The sequence below is a fragment of the Microtus oregoni genome, unplaced genomic scaffold (genome assembly GCF_018167655.1).
Source record: "Microtus oregoni isolate MIOR12 unplaced genomic scaffold, Mior012 000017F_ref0000208, whole genome shotgun sequence".
Classification (NCBI taxonomy): Eukaryota; Metazoa; Chordata; class Mammalia; order Rodentia; family Cricetidae; genus Microtus; species Microtus oregoni.
Window position 1 is genome coordinate 40,906,163 of NW_024543076.1, and position 19,645 is coordinate 40,925,807.

General features: G+C 42.0%; 1 protein-coding gene across 1 annotated transcript in view; it reads left to right on the forward strand.

Moving 5' to 3' along the window:
• The first annotated feature begins 4,883 nt into the window (after positions 1-4,883).
• The window catches only part of LOC121458360 (charged multivesicular body protein 4c), a 35,724-nt gene continuing 20,962 nt past the window's right edge, over positions 4,884-19,645 (forward strand). Inside the window, exon 1 of the mRNA XM_041667591.1 lies at positions 4,884-5,146. Within this exon, the coding sequence (XP_041523525.1) occupies positions 4,957-5,146 (190 nt within the window). The 5' untranslated portion in view covers positions 4,884-4,956. The remainder of the gene's footprint in view (positions 5,147-19,645) is intronic.

A 19,645-nucleotide genomic window follows, 5' to 3' on the forward strand; every position in this document is an offset into this window, starting at 1 on the left:
GATTGATTGTATCTATTTGGATAAAATGCTGGACCTTTAGTGTATGTATAAACCCTGTGTGATCTGAACTCTGGGTGCCTTTGAAGGAAATCTCACCAATTCTTTACTATAGACTTTTTTCAAACTCTAATACTATGGACTGGAAATATTTACACATATTGTGTGTAATGTATATTCTATTATAATTTTGCTGACATTCTTCCCTATTTTAATACAATATACTACTTTATTAATTGTCTGTCTTACCTTAACAAGACTGTAAGCTCCAAAGACACACTCAAGGGCTTGTTTAATGGTTAAAAATATTTAGTGCTTGCCTAAGTTAGGGTTCATGATGTGTGATGAAAGAACATGGTTATCTTGTCAGGTTTACTATCACTGTGGAAACACCATGACCACTGTAATTCTTATAAAGAAAGCATCTAGTTGGGGCTGTCTTACCGTTCAGAGGTTTACTTCACTATTAAGATGGCAGGAAGCATGGGAAACACAGGCAGACATGGTAATGGAGAGGTAATCTATATCAGGATCTGCAGGCAGCAGGAAGAGAGAGGGAGACACTGGGCCTGGCTGAACATTAAAATATCCAATCCATTCTCCAGCAAGGGCACACCTACTCCAAGGCCACACCTTCTACGCCCTGTCAAATAGCACCACACCCTAATGAGCAAGCATCCACATCTATGAGCCTATGAGAGTCATTCTTATTCAAACCACCACATGACCAAACACAACTTGGGAAGGAAAAGATTTGGTTTATATACCTTGAGTCACAACTAATTGAGGGAAGTCAGGGCAGGAACTCAAATAAGGTAGTGCAGCTTACTGACTTGTTTATCATGGCTTGCTCAGCCTACTTTCTTACTGAACCCAGGACCACAGCCCAGGACGGCACCATCCACAATAGGCTGAGCTGTCCTCCATTAATCATATAATAAGAAAAATGCCCTACAGGCCCACCTCCAGCCCAGTCTTATGGAGGCCATTTCCTCAACTGAGGTTTCTTTCTCTCAGATGACCCTAGCTTGTGTCAGGTTAACATGGAACTAGGCAGCATACAGTTCCATCATGAAGATCAGAGTTAGGATCCCAGCACCCATATTGGGTGGTTTCAAACAACTGTAACTCCAGCTCCAAAGGCTCTGACTGTCTTCTGGCCCCTGAGGATACTCTCAACATGCATACCTGCATATACACTCAGAGATAATAACAATACAGATAAATTTTTTAAAAATTCACTCAAGAAAATGATAGCTAAATGATAAAGGAATTTTTTTTATTGGGGCAATAATTTCCTTGTGCAAGTTTTGGGGACTTCTATTCATTTTTCTTTTTTAAGATTTATTTATTTATTTATTTATCTATCTATCTATTTATTTATTTATTTTTTGTTTTTTTTCGAGACAGTGTTTCTCTGTGGCTTTGGAGCCTGTCCTGGAACTAGCTCTGTAGACCAGGCTGGTCTCAAACTCACAGAGATCCGCCTGCCTGCCTCCCGAGTGCTGGGATTAAAGGCGTGCGCCACCATCGCCCGGCGATTTATTTATTTATTGTATATGCAGCATTCTGCCTGCATGCATTCCTGCACTGAAAGAAAGGGGCACTGGAACACATTACAGATGGTTGTGAGCAAACACGCAGGTGCTGGGAACCGAACTCAGGACTCTGGAAGAGCAGCCAGTGCTCTTAACCTCTGAGCCATCTCTCCAGTTCCTATTCATTTTTCAAATTACAGCTTAATTTTCACTTTTTCTCCCAACCTCTTCTTCTTTGATTTCATGACAAGATCTGTTTTCTTTATTATTTGTTATTATAAGCCCCAGTTTTCTCCTCAGAAATTCTTAGAACTTTCCTTCACCAAGTCTATCATTTGTGAGACAATTTGTTTAGCTTCTGGGTTCTCCCTTAAGCTGTATGTTCTGTGACAGAAGAAAACATTTCTATTTGTTCTTAACTATATCTCCTAATATCTCTCCCACAGTAGAGGATGTAGAGATGGTCCGTGTGCATCTGATAGATGAAGTGTGGATGGATGGGAGCTGGCTACATCACCCTTTGGTTCCCATGTTCTGACCGTTCATTGTTCTCTGTTGATTGCCTTGGCGGGTCAGTTAGTCTAGTTGTAACCCGCCTGGCAGTTCAGTTATTCCAGGGTCCCGGAGAGGCACTATCTGTAAGATATGTGCTGAGAGAGAGGAAGAAGGCCATGCTAGGTTTGTCAGAGCCTCCGTTTATTAGAGATGGGGTACAGCTTATATAGGGTAAGGAGTTGGGGGGTGGGCACAGGGGCCTGGGCTCTTGCCGCATGGTTTACGTTGGTCACGTGGTCCAGGAGGTTACCTTTGGTCAGGTTGACACACCTAGTTCTCTAGATAGTTTGGAATGTGGGGCGGGTTCCGCTAACAGATAGCTCTCCATTAACAGCCAATTTGGGTGTGGGGTCGGCTCTGTCAATAGAACGATTCCTTACACAATTGGGGGTGTGGGGTTCTCTCCAGACTCCCCAGGGTGATGGTTCCTGTAATGATTTTAGGAGGAACCGGCTCCTGACAGTTCTCGCAGCACCACTACCAACAACAACAACAAAAATGTGTAATTGGTAACCACCAGACAATGTTTTAATACACTGGATACATTTCTATTTAAGCATACATGAATGCAATAATGTTTATGGTATCCATTACTTTTTTAATTACAAAATTTTGAGATTTTCATATATGAGCACTGTATTTTCATCATTTGTAGCCCTAACTTCTCCCTTATCCCAACTCCCTCTCAAGTTCATGATTATATATATATATATATATATATGTATATATATATATGTATATATGCATATATGTGTGTATGTATGTATACATATGCATGGCCTTTAGTGTTGTTTGTATGCATATGTTTTTAGAGATGGCTGATTAGGACTGGATAATCCTTACCCCCAGATGAAGTGCTACAGGCTAACAATAGCTGCTAAGAGAAGGATCAACCTTTCCCTTGGTGAACTTCCAAGGGAAGTTCATAGTCATAGGATCTATGACTTTCAAAGCCTCCTAACAACCTGTCCCTTCATTTCACATCATAATTAAACAAACATTTAGTGAATTTCTCTTCTGAACCAACTGGGGGGCTATATAATCAATAAAAAGAATATACTCTTACTGTGTAGCCTAGGCTGGCTTACTTGGAATACAGGAGCACACCGCTGGACTTCACCGGGAAGAGCAAAGAGTGAAGATTTAAGCCTGAACCATCTCTTCCATTTTGATTGCCTGTGTGAATCTGGTCTAGTTACGAATTGAATCTAAGGCACTTCATCTGCTGGAGAAAAATCAACTATTTTCATCCTCAAGTGTGTGGTCTTGAGGCAGCTTCACAAAAGAACTTCTGTGTAATTACAAATGAGTTAGCAGTTTTTTTAAGTTGTTTACAATAAATGTGTGGAAATAACTATTTTGTCAAGTTGTCTGCAGAGGACTGATATGTGTATGGTGTGTGTAAACACATGGTGGTGCTTGAGAGATTTGCCTTGGTTACTACTAACCTTAGAAGGGAGTTTCCTAACCAGCTTGACTTCCCAGCAGTTTAGCCATAGAAGACACCCAAGAAGTATGCAAACATGTTCTAGGGGCTTTTAGATAATTATCAAAGAAACTGCTTACATTTGGATACATACCAAATTAGAGCAGACCATAATGCTTTAGATGGACAGTAGGAAATGATAGGAACTTGTGGCTGTTACAGTGAGTTCCTGTGTGTGTGTGTGTGTGTGTGTGTGTGTGTGTGATACTAGTACATCTCAATGTTCAATTTTTCACAAAATTTCTGCTACATACACCACTGTTGGATAAAAATGGATTAATTTGCCAAAATAGCGTGCAGCATCAGCTACTGTTCTCGGGTACCAAGGTGAATTCGTCACCCACGGATGCCGTCTTTCGAGTAGTCTGTTTATGATCACTTACAGATTCTGATGAAGCTGCTCAAATACAGGACCCAGAACTTAGTCTAAATGCAGCGGACCTTTTTTTGGCGGCGTACTTCAAACAGGTTTTCAGCTGTATCCTAGCAGCTGACCCTTGCCCCTCCAAGAGATGGGGCTGACCACACAACCGTGGAGTTAAGATGATTTATTTTTTTCAGGGTATCTTCTACCTCCTGTTACTAGGATATTTATGGAAAGGTGGTAGACAAAGATCCAAACACAAGAGAAGTCCCATTTAAGGTTCAGATACACAACAATCACACTGCAAGCTTGGTATTCCTAATTACAGAAGTGATGTGACCACCAAGCACATACAAAAGTCTTGCAGTTAAGAAAAGTGGTGACTGCCATCTTCGGCTCTCTTGAAGACTTATGGAGATCATCTAATCCCAAAGGGTAGTCAAGTGCACATCAGCCTGCAGGATCACAGAAATGCAGAGGCCATTTAAGCAAGCCCAGCCTCTTCTGTGCCCACACCTTCACGATGGGACAAGTCAGTGTCCTGGACATGACACACGCTTAAGAAGACAGAATGTTCTTCTTAAGACAGAGAGTGGAGTCGGAAATACTGTGAGCTCTCTCATACTCTGAAAAAAGCAGTTTGCATATCTAGGTGGGCCACCTGCACTCACGCCCACAGTCTTTCAGAGCCAGTCAGAGGCCCTTGCAACGTGGGTTTGCTTTTCTCAGGTTATTTTTCTCAGAAGTCGCTCCGGGATGTGTCCCTACTGTGAATAAAACAGTCCCTCACTTCTGGCCAACTTTTCTCGGCTCCCTGATTCCCAGAGGGCTGTGGCGCCGGCGCCCAGCCTCCTCCGGGGTGGCCATCCGAGGGCGGGGCCGAGCCTGGCCAGGAAATGCCCGAGAGTGGGTGTCACCTGCCTAAACAACTTGTTGACTCCCGGGAGCGCGGCCGGCTGGGTGTGTGGCTCACCTGTCTCCAGCGCACAGGGCCGCTCGCCCCCCACTGCCCAGCCATGAGCAAGTTGGGCAAGTTATTTCGAGGGACCCGCTCCTCTCGGGCTCGCGCGGCTCCCAGCCCCCAGGAGGCTCTGGCCCGCCTCAGGGAGACCGAGGAGATGCTGGCCAAGAAGCAGGAGTACCTGGAGAGCCGAATCCAGAGGGAGCTCGCCCTAGCCAAGAAGCACGGCTCCCAGAACAAACGAGGTAGGCTGCGCCCGCCCCAGGCCAGGCCTCGCTCACCCACTCCCAGCCCTTCCCCAGGGACAATCTGAAGCTAGATGTGCGAGTCCCCCCAGGCCATCTAGTTTGCCTTTCTAGGAACTGACCTGACCCCCAGGGCCTGGTGATTGAGAGGAGCTGAGCCAGGCACCCGCCAGGCAAGCAATAGGTTCAGCGCCAAAAATTCCAGTAATCGCCCTGAGCACCATTTGTATGTAATACTTAAATGACTCAAATCGATTAAAACTTTAAAGTTAGGATGAATATCACTGATCATTTTCTCTTGTCTTGGGTTTTAGTGGTACTTCCTTATTAAACTTATTTTCATGTGATATTTTGCTCATTGTCATTTTGTATATTATTTTTGAGTTTTAAGAATATTGCATTCAAAGGACATTTAGCTTGTGACTGCATTTTCTGGATCCCCCTTGGGTTTTATCCCTTGCTCACCACTTTCTAGCCCAGGTCTGTTGACTCTACTGCTGAACATACCAGTTTTCTCCTGTATGTTTGTATTCTAGCCGCACATGGTGAAGTGTGTTCTAATATGCTCTGGTTTATTTTGTTCCTCTGCTATTGAAAACTTCAGTTGCCTGTTGTACAGTTGCAGTCTTAAAGAAGAATCAAAGCACTAAATATTAAGTTTCCTTAACTGGCTTTTAGTACACACAAAGGACTTTGAGTCAATAATGGCCCTTGAGAGCCTGTCACACCTTGAACCTTTTGCTCCATGTCAGAGTCCATTGGTTTGTTCGGCATTGTCCTCTCTGTGTAGGAGTCGGCCTCAAGAGCACGTGAGGTGTGCAGTGGAGGATCCTGCACTAGAAACGGCAATGAATGGTGCTCATGGATAAACTGAACACTTGTGACCCTGTGTCTGGCTTCTCTACTGTTAGGAGTTTTTCCTAACGCGAGCTCTCTGCCAACTCAAAAATCCCAATCAAGCCAAATCACAACAAGACAAATTAAAAAATATCCAGGTTTAATGGGATTCCTGCACTCTTGGGTGGCCCCGAGGGGGAAGCATAGGGCACTAATGCAACCACCAGGGGGAAGGAAAAGAAACCAGGAGAAAACGGTTCAGGGAAGCAGTTTAAATAGACTGGGGGAGTGGTCAAGATTTTGGAGGGCACAGGGACGGGGGCCTCCAAAGATGGAGGCCAGAGACTGGGGGCTTACATTTACCGTGTCAATGATTTGGGGGAGGAAAGAAGCTTCCTCCTGCTCCTCCTCCTCTTGCCCATCCTCTTCTCTCCATCTTTGGTTTTCATCTTCTATGGTCTTGAGGATACTGAGGACAGAACCCAGAACCTCATGCATACCAGGCAAGTGCTCTACTCTTGGGCCACACCCTCAGTCCAGGTTGGTTACATGGAAGCCTTGGGAAGAATTAGCTCATCCTTGTGAAGCTTCTTTTGTTCAGTGCAGGGGGAGCAGGACGTCTCCTGGAGCTGATCTTGAGAGCTCCACCTCTGAAGTCGGCCTGACACAGGCTCTTGTTATTCACTACAGAGAGACCAAGTTTCATTCTTCTCTGTAATTGTCTCTAACTTTTGCCACAATACAGTGCTGCTTAGAGCTAAGGGCTGGTTTCTATTTTATTCCATGTTGAAAAGTATTTTGGGAACTTATTCGGCAGCATTTTCTAAACAGAGACCATGCCATTATGGTTGGCTAGAGTCAGTATTCACGATGACAACACCCTTCCTCTTCAGTTGGTTGTGCCCTCTTAAGACTTGCTTAATGTCCCCCAAAGTGCAGACACCTTGTCGTTTCTTTGGAACTGTGTTTACCTTTGTTTCCAGTGGCAACTCAATGAATATTTGTTTAATAATATGAGAAATTGGACATCTACTTCTAGGAATTTATAAAATTGTGAATTTGCTTTCAGAGAATGAAGTGTAACATAATATGGATTATATTGGCTTCCACAGTGTTTTCTAGGTGACAGTGCACTAAAGTGTATCACAAGCTTATAAACAAGGACAGGACATCTGAAGGGAATGCCAAGTACCAATCCAGCTTCCTTAAATCGAGGAAGTTACAGATGCACTTGTGAGCAAGTAATTAATTGGAGTAAATATTGATTCATCATCATTTAGATTTCTGAGTTCACTGATGTTAGCCCAGGCTTGGGCTCCAGTGGCCCTGGGAATAAGTAGGGACTGGCTTCTATGAGACCATCTTTTATCTAAGCTATGGAATGAATTCAGTCATAGCCTATGCATTAGGAGCACCATCCAAAGTATTGTGTCTCCCAAATAAACCAGATAACTCCTTAGATACATGGTCATTCCCATCCTTTAGCCACTAAGAATACTTTCAGAAAGATTGGAAAATAAGACCCTATAATACCGAGCACTAAAGTTCCCTGGGCTACACAGTAGCTGTCATTTACACTGTAATCAGAGAGATGCAGTGTATTTTCAGTGGAAGCTTTACCTCTTTAGCTAGCCACCGAATGTGTCAGCATCCCAGCTGAATGGCCAGGTAGCATACATCAGAAACTACAAGTTCTTCAGTGAGGAATGTCTCTACAACATCAGAAGCTTGGGCAGCATTTTGAATACCCAAAGACAGCTTGGTGTTACTGGTAAAATGAGTAGCTTTTATTTTTTTAAATTTTTTTTTGAGACTTGGAATTCTCTGCATAACAGTGAAGACAATAAGTCAAAAAGGGTGGACTTCTCTGAAGCCCAAGCTCGGAACTACATGCCAAATAATCTGTATAATAATAACCGTATGAACTTCCTTAAGAAACTAGCTCAGGGTACTTATGAGGTCCCATGAGAAGCTCCTCAAATGTTTCTTCTGGAGTAAAATAGAGGACGTGGGAAGTAGAGATTTCTCATTCAAGTTTATGGATAACAACAGAAGGAAAAAAAGGAAGAAAACAGTCCCTCCAATTTACCAGCTCTTTAAATATCAAATCATTAACTTCTCAAGTTTAGTGGGCATCAGTGTGGTTCTAGGCTGGTCTCGAACTCACGGAGATCCACCTGCCTCTGCCTCACGAGTGCTGGGATTAAAACATCATTTAATTCTTTCCTTACTTCTTTGCCACATCCCCCAGATCAGTGTTTTGCCTGCCTATTGGAGCCACACGAGCCCTAGAGTCCTGCTCCCAGGGATTCAGAGCTAACTGCTTGGAATGGGAGTCAGGTATCAAGTTTTCAACAAAGGTTTCCAGATGATTCCTCCCTGTTGCCCAGTTCTGGGTGGAATTTTCTAAAGTTAATGAGATGGAAGAACCAGCTCTCCTCCTCTCCCCAGGTTTCTGACTTTCTTGTCACAGGCCTTGAGTATTTGTTTACTTCCTTTAGATAAGGAAGTATTTAACTCTTGGTGTCCCAGGCTGGTGGTATCTTAGCATACTTCAAACTAGCTGGCACGTTGACTTGGCAAGACCCTTTGGAGGTGTCTGTTCTTATTTCTTCTTAAGGTCTCTTTTATAACATCCCAGACAGATGGCTGGGGATTGTGCTTAACTATAACATTCTAATGTAACTCTTATAATTTGACACAGAGTGTTTGTTGTTGGAGCTCAAAGCTTGGGCTTTAGAGCTGTCAGCCCTGCTTTGTTAAAGTCCTTGTAATGGGTTGTCCTGTCCCTTTAAGAGTCAAGCCCTACCTACTCCCCCCACCACTCCTCCCACCCCTCACCCCAGGCTAGGAGATTTTCAATTCAGCTCCCAGCCCTGCTCCCTGCCCTGTCTCTCTGGGAGAGGTGGCTGCTGCCATGGTCCCTCCCCTTCCCTTCCCTCCCCTTTCTGCCTCTTCCCTCCCCTCCCCTCCCTGTCCCTTCCCTCCTTTCCTCTCCCTTTATTCTCTGTTTCTTTCTCCCTCTCTGCCCCTCCCTTTTACTGAATAAACTATCCAAACCCACTCTGCATGGCATGCCTGTCTGTCTCTGTCTCTCACCCGCCTGGGAGCCACAGAGGCCTCGGGTGCTGGGACCCAGCTGCCCCTCGGGTCCCGTTTTATCTAAACCACCACAGTCCTCACACCAGCCAGCTGGCCTGTCTAGTTACTTCTCGTGTGGCAGTGACAACACAGACACCCAGAGCTGTGTGGATGAGCGACATCACTCTATGAAGCATTCGGTGCTTAGTAAATATCAGCCCCAATCTGAAACAATATTAGTTGAAATTGGCCTAAATTTTGTCACAGCGCTGAGTAAATCTCCATTTCATTTCATATATTTGAGTACAGTGGTCACGTCTCCCTTTCCTCAAATGCCCCGTTCTCTTCCCTTGAAGACCTTTCTTGTGCTAAGACTGGCTTGCTATGCTGGGCTTAGAAAGAGGCTGTTGCAATGCCTGGGACAGGATACGGTGACCCTTGGAGTGAGTGTTGTCCTGGCTTACAGACCTGTGGCTCCTTATCCTGTCTGGTCCTGGCCCTGCTGCTTATCTGGCCCGGGCCCCAAATCACACACATGGAGCAGGAGCTCCAAGTATGTAATTATGTGAGAAGGTGTGATCCAGTTGAGGGTCATCTGGAGGTCGTAGGCATTGAGCGTGTTGATAGAAATGGGCAAGATAGGGAGAGCAGATTTGGGCAAAAAAAAACCCTCGGTGGCATTTTACAGGTGTCCAGTGAAACACGCTGCTGGGGCCATTGACCATCCTTCTCAAGGGTCTGTTTGAGGATGTGAACCTGCAAGCAGAATCCTCTATGGAAACGAGCTAGTTTACTTCGGGGCTTGGGCTGTGAATGGGCAAGGCTGAATTTCCTTTTGGAGTCTGGATGCAGACTAGTTCACTGGGCTGGTGTCCTTTTGGAGTGGGGCTGTGGACACAGGCCGCTCTAATCTCAGTGTGAGGAGCCCTTTGTACTGTTGATTTAACTTTTTAGGTAGTTGTCTTTACTAAATTCTCCCGTCAAAGACCTGGGGACTTTGGTGTGAAGAGAGCTACTGCGGAGTCCGCTGGCTGAGGGACGGTGAGGGCAAATGCACTCAGGCTCGGGTAAGGCTAGACAGCCACAGAATGCAGGACTGGGGAGAAAGTCTCCCGGGAGAGGCAGCTTAGCTCATGACCTCCTTTCTGGAGAGAAAGGATGCGGCTCTTGGACCATGTGTTGGTGTTCTTTCTGGATTATTAAAATGCCCACTCCCAGGTGCCCACAGGGGATTCTAATTTAGGAGCCCCTTGTTAGGTTCCACACTCTGAACTTGGAGCACACTCTATGATTCTGATAGCCACTACACTTAAGAAGCTATGCCTTGTTATTTCTGGAGCCACTAAACTGGAGGGCCTAACTGCTATTGTTTTCTTCCCATCGTTTCTCCTTCTGCTGTCATTCAGAAACCTGGATGAGAAATCTCTACTCCCTATTCCCTCTGTTTACTCCAGAAGAAATGTTTGAGGGGCTCCTCACGGGCCTCCATTAGCACCCTGAGTTAGCTTCTTAAGAACTAGGCTTATGATTTTTATTACTGATAAAATGATGCATATTAATTATGCAAATTAGTATGTTACACTGTCATATTTCAATATACATTTATATACAAATTCAATTTTGGTGAGTGCATCCTCTTTTCCGTGTCTTCTCCCCAGTTTCTCTCCCTACCCCATAGCTCCATCTCTACTTTCAATGCATTTGTTTTGTTTCCATATCAGTAAAAGCATGAGATAATATTTTTCTCTGTGTAGCTTATTTTGCTTAATATGAAATCTTTCACTTCAACCCATATGCTTGCATTTGAGAGACTTTCCTTCTGCATGGCAACACTCTCTGGTGTATATGTTGTATATTTAGATATTCCCCAAATGCAACATGGTAAATAAAGGTTTGGTTCCCAGCTTAGCAATGTGCAAAGTGGGCTTTGGGATTTTGGGAAAATTAGTTCTCTGACCTTCTCTGTGGATTTGTCCACTGATGGAGCTCATTTGATTGGCTGTTGGAAGAGGATAAGAACTCAGTAGGTGAGTCATTGTTGAATAGTATGGATGCACACTTGGGAGTTTTGTCTTGGGTTGTCATGAAGTGATCAGACTCTAGGTCTCACGCCCCTCTGGCATAACGTCCAGCCTGGCCGTAGGTCCTGAGTAATGGAGACTGTGGACCATAGTCTGAAACGGAGCTGAAGAGTTTTTGCCTCCGTTAGGTTGGTTTTCTCGGGTATTCTCATCACGAGTGAGTGATGGTGTGCAGACTGGCACAGTAGGCACGCCACAGGTTCACTCTCTGTTCATCTGCTGTTGGGCGTCTCGGTTGTCTCCAGGCTTGGCTTGTGTGAGCAGTGTCTGGTTCTCCTGGTTTCAGGACTCCTTCAGATATGGAAGTTCTGTTTTCTCATACAACCAGCCACTACCACATGTTGCTTTCTTGACTTTCTGGAATCTGATTGGTTTGTGCTACTCTCAGTATGGTAGCTCTTGAAGGAAACTGAGGTGTATGATTAGAACACTAATCAGTATTCTGCAAAGTGTTACGTGAACCCCACCCACATAAGCTGTTATTGAGAAATCTCTAACTTTCCCCTCTATCTGTGTCCCTATCCCCCCTCCCCCCCCGGAAAGGACTTATAAAGCTTATACTCTCAGCCACATGCTTGGGGACTGTACAGCATGGAGTGAAACAGGTTTTTCATTTTCTTGGTTGTTTTTTAATTTTTTTGTTTCTAGATTAAATAGAGGGCTTCACATGGCTGTAAGGGAGAAAAACGACTTGCAAAAGTTGTTGTCTGACCTCCACACATGCACCATAGCATGTGTGTTCATGTTCATGTATCACACCAACACGCTTCCTCACACACATGTGCAGAGAGAGAAAAAAATAATAAATAAAAGTGTAAAATTGTAGGCGGCGTAATAACCAGGCTAGCTTAATATGAAACAGCAAACTTTAATGAAGGAATAGCTTACAACACCAGGGATCCAGCGATGAGCAGGAGATACAAAAAAGAGAGAGAGCAGAAGGGCTCACGCCGCCAGATTTATATGTAAACCTTAACTCAAGGCGAACATGCCCCCCATTGGGCGGAGTTTCCCCTACATCGCCCCTTTTTGTCTAAATAAGACAGAAATAAACCAAATACAACTATATACAATAGCAACAAATAAATATAACAATCAATATTGAGCAAAAACATATAACAAAAGTTTTGCTAAACATTCTATCTCAAGGAGTTTAAATAAGGTAGAGAGTAACTACAATTATCTAATCTTTAACTCCGTCAAAGATCTGAGAAGGGAATTAATATTACTTAACAAATGAGAGATATCCAAAATGTGCAACAAATGACAGAGACAACTGACTACCTGGGCAATCACCCAAAGTCTCGTTTGCAATGTTGAGTCAACCAACATTGGCTAAGGCCTAACATAACTGACATACCATTATTAAAGGCAAGGAACTTTCTTAGAATTATCCTACCCTGTCTTGGGAAGATAAGACAATCCTGTTTCATCCACTTATGAATATTTTGTATTTTTGTCAGTAGTTGAGGTATGGGCTTTTCTTAACTCAAAGGCCAGTTTTGCCAAGAAGACAAGCTCCCAGTGGAGTGTCTTTGGTGCTCAATGTTCTCTCGGGGGTAGAGTGGTGTCACCAGGAGTGATTGTGTCTCGTTGGCACAGAATTGTAGGTTAGATTAAAGGTCATTTTCTACAGCTCTTTGAAGAGGCTGAAGATTATACTATCTATACTAAATATAATATTTATGTATCTAAAAGACCTGATTAATTTTCAATACCTATCTAACTTGAAGACTAAGAGAATAAACAACTGTGGAATATTTGAAGACAATGATCTTCAACTGTAAACAATGTTATTACATATCAAATGTAAACAATGTTATTATATAAATAATATCAGAGGTATAAATGTACATTGTAATATGGTAGATGTATCAATACAATATAGACAAAGTTATAAGCATAGTCTTATACAAAAATAGAGGTAGGAACATTCACATTTAATATTTAATATATCAATATACAAGAAACAGTACCAATACAATTTTCTAAAAACAGTAAACCACAAATAACAATCATCCCATCAAACCAGTTAATCCCCTTCTTTTTTTTTTAACTGTGCCCATGTTCCCAAATATTGTTTATAAATGTTCTTTTACATTTAAAGGGGGATATGATGTAGATATGAATAATTTGCATTGGTATGGATTTTAAGATCAATTTTGTTATATGTATATGTATTTCTGTTCTTGATTAAGGTATTGTGATTGTGTAGTTCATTTTTAAAATGTAATGTATAATTAGGAAATATAGGTTGTTAATGGATAATCATTGATAATAGTAAAGCTTGTGTCATATGAGTTAGATTTTCTAGATATATAGAGATATACTTCAGTTAGATAGGCATTCTTCATATCTTTCAAAGACTGCAGAATATGGCATTTAAAATATTTTAATAACTTAGGGCTTTTCATGACAATGAGACACGTCTGCTCTTGGCAGCACCAATCTACTTCAAAAGGAAGATGGGCATCAAAGAGGCTCCTTATGGAGTTGGTTAGCCATTTGGGCAAGAAACTGCTCTTGCCTGGACTGATGCATAAACTGGACACAAAGAACCCGCAGAAAGAGGACTGTTGAACTTGCCTAAAGGTGAGATGGTCTTTCGGGGTTCCTGATTCATGAAAGAGTCTGTGAGACATTCTGCAGGATACAGAAGAAAGTGACTGAACTGTCTTTGAAATTTCCTGCTTTGTGGAGGTGTCTGCTGAATACTATGGGCCTGTAAGCCAAAGATGAATGCCCCAAAGGTACAGAGGAACTTTGGGTGACTGTCCAGGCAGCGAGATGTCTCTGTCGTTTATTTCTTATTTGCTTAGGTAATATTATATCCTTCTGGAGTCTTTGATGGAGTTGAAGAATGGATAGTTATAGTTTTCCTTAGTTATGATAAAAGATAAAATAAATATAAATATTGTAACTGTAATTCTTGCTTGATAACTGTTTTGCTATATGTAATTTTACTATGATAAAATGAAAGCCTTCTTTTTTGTTTAAACAGAAAAAAGGGGAAATGATGTGGGAGTGATTTCTTTCTGATATGTTGCTTTCATTGGTTAATTAATAAAAAAACTGCCTAGGCCTATTTGATAGGCCAACCCTTAGGTGGGTGGAGTAAACAGAACAGAATGCTGGGAGAAAGAAGCTGAATCAGTGGGAGTCGCCATGATTCTCCCACTCCAGACAGATGCACGTTAAGATCTTCTCTGGTAAGCTACCTCGTGGGCTACACAAATTGTTAGAAATGGGTTAGATCAATATGTAAGAGCTAGCCAATAAGAGGCTGGAACTAATGGGCCAGGCAGTGTTTAAAAGAATACAGTTTCTGTGTAATTATTTCGGGTATAAAGCTAGCCGTGCGGGCGGCCGGGTGCCAGGAACGTAGCCCGCCACTCCTATCACAACATAAGATTCTTGTCTTAGTTAGGGTTTCTATGGCTGTGAAGAAACACTATGACCATGGCTACTCTTATAAAGGAAAGCATTTAATTGGAGCTGCTTACAGTTCAGAAGTTTAGTCCATTTTCATCGTGGCAGGATGCTTGGCAACACAGACAGACTTGATGCTGGAGAGGTAGCCAAAAGTTTTACATCTGGATTGGCAAGCAGTCAGAAGAGAGAGTGACACTAGGCCTGAATGGAGTATCTAAAACTTTAAAGCCCACCCTTCAGTGATGTACTTCCTCCAACAAAGCCACATTCTATGTGCCATTTTCACTCAAACTACCACAATTCTCATGCTTACAAACATCCTCTTTCCTTGCTCAAATAAGTATATTAAGCTTATGTCTAGTATTTTATATTTATAAACAATATCTCCAGTTGTCGTATAATTAAAAAATTAATTCCAATTTATGTGTACTAGTTCATTTAGTTGAACCAGTTACAATCAGACTTTTTTGTTGTTGCATAAATATTTATTAAAGTGTCTTGGTAAGATGCAAGGACAAGGCCCTGTGGCTGCTGCCAGAGACTTCATTCCAAGATTGCTGCTGCAGAATAGCAGTGTCTTTCACCGAAGGACCGGCCAAGCCTGTGATGGACTTTGACAGATGCACACTTGGCGAGAGAATTTATTCATCAAGATATGGAACAACTGATCCATAATTCTAGTCATTGTCATCTTATTTCTGGTATTTTCTTTTCTTCCTTGTCAATTATGTTTCCAAACCTAAAATATCAGCATATATCTGTGGTTCATAGATGATGTTTTATGGACTGATAATGTGTTAGTTCATCAGATCCACTAGAGGGCTTTTTCAGTAACATACCAGAAGACTGTTCCAAGAGATTGAGAATGAGTGACAGGATTGAGGTGCTCAGTTATTTCTGGATGATTCTGTTGTGCCCGTGGGTAGCCTGTGGCTTTCTCTTGCACCAGTACAACTGCTGAGAAAAGAAGCCATTGTTGGATTAGAACATCTTTGGGAAGTCCTACTGGATCCTAGTAATTGCTGTGCTCTTTTTCCATCCTCTCGGAGAGTAGACTTTTGAATCCTTCTTCAAATATGTGTGGCTGAATTTTTCTAGTTTTCTTTGATTTATATTATTTTGCATTTTATTGATGTGGTTGTACCATAATCATAAGCCTTAAACATTTCTGAGAAGCTGTGGCAGAGGATGTGAGCTTCTCATGGGTGTCCTTAGCGTTACCATTATGTTTGTTGGTATTCAGAACTACGTATTTCAGATAGTTTCATAATAGAAAAGTATGTTCTAGTCAATGACCTATAAGACAAACTACCTAATACTCAGGTTTTTTGAGTTTATGATTCTTGCTTTGTAGGTCAGTTTTGAAGTGGGCATGAGTGATCTATTTTGGTATATGTCTTAGTTACTGTTCCATCGCTGTGAAGTGACACCATGGCCAAGGTAACTTAGAGAAGAAACAGTTTAATTGAGAGCTTGCTTACAGTTTCAGAGGTGTCATGGTGAGGAGCATGGTGGCAGGCAGGCAAACATAGCACTGATCCACAGGCAGGACTCAGAGAGGGCAAGACTGAGTCTGGTGTAGGTATTTGAAACCAATAAACACACCATTGGTTTCAAAGTTTAAAAAAGGAGACGAAAGAGGGGAAGCAAGCATCATACATAATAAGCCATTTTCTGATTAGTTCTCTTGCACTGCAGACTTTGGCTGTTTTCCTTAGATGGCTGGTGTGCACAGGGAATTTAATTACATGAGAGGAAATATTGAGGACCCATTCTAAAGCTATGAGGTCATTGTTTAACGTGATAGGAGCTTGGACATCTGCACCTCTGACTCTGCCCATCACTGCTAAGCACTGACTTGTAGGCATTTCCAGTGAGCAGCTGGGCATGCTTTAGGATGGGAGAAGACCTTATTCCTACAGCTCTGTGGAGCCTCCCTTGTCATTTCCTCAGCCTGCTATTAACTCACAATACCAACACAGTTGATTGCTATCTGGGAGAGAAAACACTCAAGCAAGCATGAGCAGTGGTTTTTAGTTATAGGCAAGAAAAAGGAATCATTCTCTGTTAAAGAAGGAAATCTTACATTAGAAGTTAAATTCCTGTCTAAAAAAATTAAAATTTATTATCTACCTTAAATGAAATAGTTTAAATATTTACGCTAGGCTAGAATAGAAATTTAGAATAATAAAATTATTATGATTATTATAACATTTCTGTTTTATCCGTACGGATGGCACATGCTCTGTGTCTGCAGAAGCCAGAAGATGGCATTGGAGGCTCTGGGTCTGAACTTAACAGACAGTTGCAAGGCATTGTGGGTGCTGGGAATTGAACTCAGCCTTCTGGAAGAGCAGCCAGTGCTCTTAACCACTGAGCCATCTCTCCAGTCCCTACTGATAAGGTTAATTAAGTACTTGTTAAACATTTAAACTTTAAAACTCTAATTTCTTGTGATAATTTTAATAATTACAATATAGAACCATGGTGAATATGTATACAGTAATTATATAAGCATGTTATATATTGCCACATACATCCCTAAGCACATCTCCCCTGTGAAGTTGCTATTCCTGACATTTTCTGTTAATAGTCACTAGTTTCATACCCATACATTTTCCCTACATTTTAAATCAAACATGTTCCATAAAGCTTGCTAATTTGTGAGGTTATGAATAACACCAGTGGCAAATAAAAACAAACACTTCCAGCTAGTTATGTATTCTGCCTGGAATCAAACAATTTAATTGGCTTTTATACAAAGAATATCAAGTAGATTGTAATGAATTTATTTGTATGCTGCTGCAGTAACTGAGTACTTCACCTGCTTGGCAACTGGTCTCTGAGAAGAAGATAAGGGATGAGAGCTGTACCGGGCATTTGACGTTCGTCTTCATGCTTATGCTACTGACAACTCTAGGACAGTAACAGTTTTTGAATCATGAGTTTGCTCTCTTAGATTTACCTCCTTTAATATTCTCTCCATGATACTCTGGTGTTGTCTCTAGAATGAGGACAGAAGCTTCATCTTTATCAGAAAATAATTTCAATTTTCTTGGTCCATTTGCACGCTCTCTGTCCTTTTCTCTCTCTGCAGGAGGAAGAGTGCCCTGGTCAGCCTGGCTTTCTCATTGTTTACACTGTGATATTAATCCATCACATATATTTTAAAATGCACTGATTGGTTCAGAATCAGTGCTCTGCTTACGGAATACACCACTGCCAAGTGCTCCTGCCTCAGAATATGTTCACTTGTTTTTCCAGCTTCATTCTCTTGCCGTCCTGCATCTACTTTGCCATTACATCACTGCTGTGGCCTAGCTCTGCCCCTAAGCTTGCTATTTATCGTCTTTATGAAATTTACTATTGGGGATACCTCTGAAAATGCTTAGGTTATGCCTAGGAACCAGCTGGTGTGATTTGCTGTTATTTTCAAGGTAGAAGTTCCTGGTTTCTCATACATTCAAGTCAGGAAGTTCACGTTGGTCTGAGATTTGCAGTAGGATAAAAGTCATGCATTTTATTGATCAGCATGTTAAATACATGTGTAGAGAGCTTTGAAATATCTGTGTGCCCACTGTACCTTGCAGATCTCTCCTGTTTTCCTCTACGTTTTCTCTATCACTAGAGACCAAGTGTAATTTATGCATGTTAGTATCCATGGGCCCATTACACTGTGGTAATAAACACTACCTCTCTTGGTTTTCCATAGGACTTCCAAAGCACTTCACAAATCCTCTGTCACTGAGCCCCACTCCATCCATAATAGATGTGTATGGCTTATGGAATGAGGAATAGGTCATAAAGTGCCCATTTCATGCCTTGCCTTACTGAAATTGTCACCTTATTTCTATGTCCTAACAGTGCCAGGCATATGGTAGATACTCAGTACATACTTAAGAGATTGAAATGAATTAAACAAGAACATTTATTATAAGTATAAAAGTGCAGGAAAATTCATAATAAGATGGTCTTGGGCAAAAGTCTTAAAATTTTATATTGTTTCCTCAGATGTTTTGAATTTAATCCATAACTTTGAACAGTACTGTTTAAATTGATATTGTGGGAACTAAAGCCATGTGCTGCTAATGGAGGTATTTCCTAATGGATAAAATATGTATGTGTAATAACAGGGCTTATTCTAAAATTCTCCAATAAAACACGATCATGAGACTTTCCAGTAAAAAACAGAAGATGACATAACCAATTATGTATGACATCTGTCTCTCAAGCACTCTCATGACTTGGCCGAGTTTCTGGAGCCTCGTTATTTAGCTCTTCCCTAGAGTTCATCATCCACTCCTGGGCAAGAGAAGGGCAATGGTATCCAGGTGTCAAGTTCACAAACAGCTCCATATCTACTCACTGCATTGTTTGGCTCCTCAAAGGTTCTTATGGCTTAATAGTGGTCCTATTTATACACCCTGGATGAAGGGGAATAGACTTTAAAGTCAAGATGTCGTCTTTTTTTAAGATTTATTTTTATTTTTAACTTTCTTTTTATTTATTTCTCATGTCTTTAACATCATGCATCTCGATCTCATTTCTTTCTCCATCCCTTCATATCTATCCTCTGCTCTTGCATCACCCCAACCACCCCCATGAAAATAAAATAAAATTTAAGAGAAAAAAAGGAAAAAAGAAAAGAAAGAAAAATTTCATCATGGAAGCTGTAGTGTGAACAATGAGTCATGCAGTAACCCGTTTATCCATATATTTTTACTTGCAAGTGTTCATGGCAGGGTCATCTGTCTAGTTAGAGGCCTCTGGTTTCTATTCGCCGGTGGATGCTGGGCCCTCACTGGTTTTCCCGCTGTTGCCCTGTGTCATGGAAATCCTGCAGCTTTGGGTCTGTAGGACTGGTACCTTCATGTGCTCTCACAGGTCATAGACCGGGTGGATGTTGGAGTTCTGGCCTTGGGTAGTTGCAGGGTTGGTCAGCCCACCAGCTTTCCCCCATTCTCACCACCAGGGTGAGCTCTCCAGAATTGCCCCAGCTAGTTCACACTTTACAGCGATGACCAAGGGGTGGGGCCAGTTCTGCTGCGTTCACACCCTCAGGGTTGGC